The 4,832-nt window shown below is 40.7% G+C and overlaps 1 protein-coding gene across 1 annotated transcript; it reads right to left on the bottom strand.

Moving 5' to 3' along the window:
- Positions 1-1,896: 1,896 nt before the first annotated feature.
- LOC140534358 (eukaryotic translation initiation factor 4B-like) lies at positions 1,897-4,273 on the bottom strand. The gene has a single exon (XM_072655306.1). The coding sequence runs from the start codon at positions 4,248-4,250 to the stop codon at positions 2,424-2,426; it is 1,827 nt and encodes a 608-aa protein (XP_072511407.1). The 5' UTR covers positions 4,251-4,273; the 3' UTR covers positions 1,897-2,423.
- Between the last annotated feature and the right edge of the window lie 559 nt (positions 4,274-4,832).

The following is a 4,832-nucleotide window of genomic DNA, read 5'->3' as shown; positions in this document are numbered from 1 at the left end:
CTAAGCAGAAGGGCAGCTCATGTACTGCTAGAACAAGACAAGAGAATGACGGAATTGACAAAGTTTATTTTATCAAGCAACTAGAGAGAGCAAACAACATTATTTCATGGGATAGTTGGTCCTCTGATCTTACTGTTGACAGGATACACATAAGCCCACAGATGACCATGGAGATAAATACAATTTCTTGGCCAATGTATGCTTCAGAGGATGAAGAAGCAGAGATTCTGTGAACAACTTGGCAAGATTATACAGAATAAGTCATTGTATGCCTTGATACTAGGTGATTTCTGTGCAAAAGAAGACAGTAAGAATCATGTTTGAAGAAATGGTTTGGAACTAACAAATAAAAGAAGCAAATGCATACATTAATGATGCCCTCAATGAAAGATTAAGAGAAAATAAGAAAATAAAAATTTGCATGTGATTTTGTTTTTACATAAGATCATATTTTCCCAAGTCATGTAATTGACTGAGAGTCATGCACTTTATAAGATACCAACTATTTGTAATGTAATTTTTTACAAAAAAGTGAGACAAGGTAGCATTACGCAGTATACCCTCTTCTGTGACTAGATAGATATTAAGTAATTATTGGACAAGATTTACTGGAAAATTTGGAAAGCCATCTTGGCAAAAAATAGGTTTAGACCAACTTCTTTGACCATATACTCCAATAAGTTCAAAATGATAGTGAACTGAATAGTAAAGAAGAAACTATTTTTGAAATATTAGCGAATCAAATAAGGTACCTTTTAAATCTATGTCTAAGGAAAGACTAAGAGACTAAATATGCGATAAAGTTGTTCATGAAGTTCAAAAGTTTTGCAGGAATAAAATTAGTACAATTAAGAAAGGAAGGTGTTGATTGGGGAAAACTATCTTTTTGTCAAGTATCTATGATGAGACTCTGACATATAAGATATATAGTAAAGTAATACTAATATATTAGGCCAAGAGTCATTCCTCAATGGGTAAATGATGAGAGGATATGAATATGTAGTTCTCAAAAGAATTGCAAACTATTAATTGCTATATGAGAAATTCAAAACAAAACAATTTTGAGTTGTTTTGTTGATAATGTTCTGAAGTTTCATCTGACACCCAGAATATTGGGAAATATGGAATATTGGAATATTTTAACACAGGAATACTGGAAAAAATGACAGAAAATTGTAATAATGAGCATTGGAAGGACTGAGACAGACAGGCACACTAAATTATTGTTGTGGAAGATGTGAATTACTCTACTTATTGTGGAAATAAATTGGAAATTATGCTAAGAAAATGAATAAAATGGCCATGCCCTTTAAACCAAAGATCCCATTGCTAGACACATACATACCCTAAGGGGATTATAAAAAGGGTAAACAAAGCTGTCACAATATTTACACACTGAAATATTTATAGTCCTACATTTTATAATAGTGAAAAACAAGAGACAAAATGGATTTTCATCAGCTGGAGAAAGATTAAACAAATTATGGTTTGCAAATATAATGAAATGTTACTGAGCTTTAAGGAATAACTATGATGAATGAGGGAAAGTATGGAGAGATTTATAGGAACTGGCACAAAACGACATCAGTAGAATCAGGAAAACAATATTCACAGTGATTAGAACAATGCAAAAGGAAAGAACCACAAAAACCTCAACATTATATGATTTTGATGGCCAGGCTTGGTCCCAAAGAAAAGATGAGAAAATCCATCACTCTCCTTTATTTGTTGAAGTAGAGGGCTGGAGTGCAGAGCAACAATGCATGCACTGTTCGATTCATTTGATGGGTTGAATAATTTTGCTGAGCTATTTTTTTTTCTGAACTGGAAAAAAAATTAATCAAATTATGAAAAGGTAATCAAAGATTCACCGATAGATGCAACAATAGAGAAAGCTTTTTATTTTTTTTTTATTTTTTTTATTTTTTCTACCTTCAAGGATGGAAATTTTATTCAGATTATGTTTCAGAATTCATATATGCCATAATAAGATAGCAAGAATCAAGAGGGAGAAAACCCACCTCCTTCCTTGTATCTGTCCTATCGCCCAACCAGCTTTCAGAAACCAACTCATTAATATTAACGTTTCTGCTAAAAGGAGGACCCTAGGCACTATTCATACAGGCAGTTATATGGTGCTGCTAAAACACACCAGAACTTTTCTTTTAAAAAGCTGTACGTCTTTCTCTCTCTCTGGTTACACTGGTTGGAAATTCTCCAGTTAGTTTAATACTTTAAAGGCTGCAGCAGCATGCAAAAGAATTTCATTGTTTTCCTTTTTTTCCTTAAAAAAAAAAAAAAAAGTTAAGAAAGGTCTCCAGGAGATGGTGAGTTTTATTTTGTCTTGTCTGGATAGAGGTTTGATTTGCTCTAGAATGTTGCAAGTTGGCGAGAGATGGGGAGAAAGCACAAGACGTGGAGGTTTATTCGGTGTAGTCTTCGCCCTCATTTTCATCTTCACCATCAACAGAGAGAGCTGCGTACTTGCTTGCAGAACTGAATTTAGAGGCCGGATTTTCTTCGAGTTTCTTTGGCTCAGATGCAGGTCTTGAATCTTGGTCCCTTCTGCCATCTTTCCTATCAGACTCCTTCCAATGGTCTTTACTTCCTCCATCCACTGGACCACGGTTGGAGTTCCCACTTTGGCCTTTCAGCACACTCACCCCATCTACCTTATTCTCATCTTTCCTTGAAATATTAGCTGGTCCTTCCTCAGCCTGTTGGGATGTTACCTTTCCTCCACCACTGGTGGGAGATTGCTGCTCTGAAGAGTCTGAGCTCTGAGATCGGGCCGGAGGGTTGGAGCTTCTTTTCACCCAGGCATTTTCCTTCGGTGGGGGTGCAGGCATCACCTTTAGGGGAAGCTGATCTGATTTAGAAGGCTTGGAAGTTGGAGACTGAGAATCCTCTTCCTTGTTGAATGCTTCATTTTCGAGGGATTTCTCACTCTCCCTCCTTCGTGTGTTTCTGCCAGATGGTGCTATATTCCCAGTCTGTGAAGATTCACTTCCTGTCCTTGACCGTTCCTGTGTTTCCTCACTTCGCCAACTTGGGTGTCTCTCCCGGGGCCGTCTTTCTAGTTTCGGCTCCTCCAGCTGTCGTTGTAGTTTCTCTTGCTCCTTTTGTAGTCGTTCCTCTACTTCTCGTTCCCTAGCAGCTGTATCCACTGGCTTTGCTCCCCCAAAGATGGAGGCAGCTCGGCTAGACTGCGAGGTGCTAGCTGATGAATCTTCGTCCTTGGGTGCACTCCGTGGCTTCAGATTCAGTTTGGGTCTCTGGGGGGGACCTCTGTCTTCACGCCTAAAATCATCCCGGCTGTAATCATCTCTTGAGTTCCATGACCGATCATCTCGTCTGTCATATCTGTCTTCATAGCGATCTCCTCCTCCTCTGTAATCATCATCCCGACGGTACCCACTACCAAATGCTCTTCTGCCACTGCCTATCCTAGAATCAAAGCCTCTATCATAGTCTCTGCTGCCCCTGTCATCATATCGATCCCGGCCTCCATATCGGTCCATGTCCCGCCGGGGACCATCACGGTACCGGTCTGAATCATAACGATCACGATACTTGTCTCCAAAGCTATCATCACCCCTTCGAGGAGGGTAGTCATCAAAGCTGTCTGTGGCAGGGCGAGCCCTCCAGTCTGTGTCGGTCTTGTCAGAATCCCGATTTCGATCCCGATCACGGCCAAAGGAACGATCATCTCGGTCTTTATCCTGTGCTTGATCAGCAACGTCCACTCGTATTCTTCTGTTGCCTATAGACTCTTCATTTAGGCTCAAAGCGCTGAGCAGTGAGTCCAAGTCCTCAAACTCAGCATAACCAAAACCTTTCAATCTTTCTGGATTGCTGGGTTCCCGTGGCAAACGTACTGCACTGATATTCAATCCTCTAAAGAACTCCTTGATGGAATCCTCTGTCACATCATAGGGCAGGTTCCCTAGAAAAGCAGTGTAGGGAGGTGACTTGGGAAGACGGCTCCGGTCAATATTGGGTTCCCGAGCAGCCCGTGGAGCAGTGGGCAGGATGGAACGGTCAATTGGAGGCGCCCTGTACATGTCGTCATCATTACTATGCCAAGTGGTGGAAACATCTCCTTCCAGGTCATCAGTTTCATCAGCCCAGCTGACTGGTTTGGGTACAAAAGTGCTTCCTCCCCCACCGGTGCCACCATCCTCAGCAAGGAAATCTGTCAAGGTGAGGGTCTTCCCCTTCTTATTCTTCTTTTTAGCTGAAGCCGCCATGTTGGGAGAGGGAGAGAGAACGCAAAGGCGAGAAAGCTTTTTAAAAAATGATCCTAAGTATCAAAATGAGGCATAAAATAGGGACAGACATGCTTGGCAAAGGTGGTCACTAATGTGATGGTATTGTTGTGGTTCAGGGGGAATACTGAAATGTAAAGGAACATGGCGGGTCTGCCTTGAAAGAATTCAATCACTCAAGCCTTCTTTCAGTCAGAGTGGTGAGGTTTTATTTTAACACCACTTGGGAGGTCTGTGTTTGTCCTTTGTTTTCGAAGAAGATCATGACATCAAAGAAATGATGACATGACTTGAACTTGACTTTGTTTTGAGTGAGGGAGGGCTGTGCAAGGTCACCATACCTCAACTTGTTCAGACACTCCCCAATTGATGGGCATGCCCCTAATTTTCCTTTCTTTGCCACCACAATAAAAGTTACATTCACACCCAGTTTTTACACATTGGGAAACCAAGACCTAACTACATGGCCACCATTTCCTGACTAGGAAGGTAAGATTTCCAGTAAATCTGCTAATTTGATGGGGACAAGACTGATACTTATTTACAGAAAAAGACAGTGGGAAG

The sequence above is a fragment of the Notamacropus eugenii genome, chromosome 3 (genome assembly GCF_028372415.1).
Source record: "Notamacropus eugenii isolate mMacEug1 chromosome 3, mMacEug1.pri_v2, whole genome shotgun sequence".
In the NCBI taxonomy this organism is placed as follows: domain Eukaryota; kingdom Metazoa; phylum Chordata; class Mammalia; order Diprotodontia; family Macropodidae; genus Notamacropus; species Notamacropus eugenii.
The sequence above is the reverse complement of the archived record's forward strand: the minus strand, read 5'-3'. Positions and strand labels throughout refer to the sequence as shown.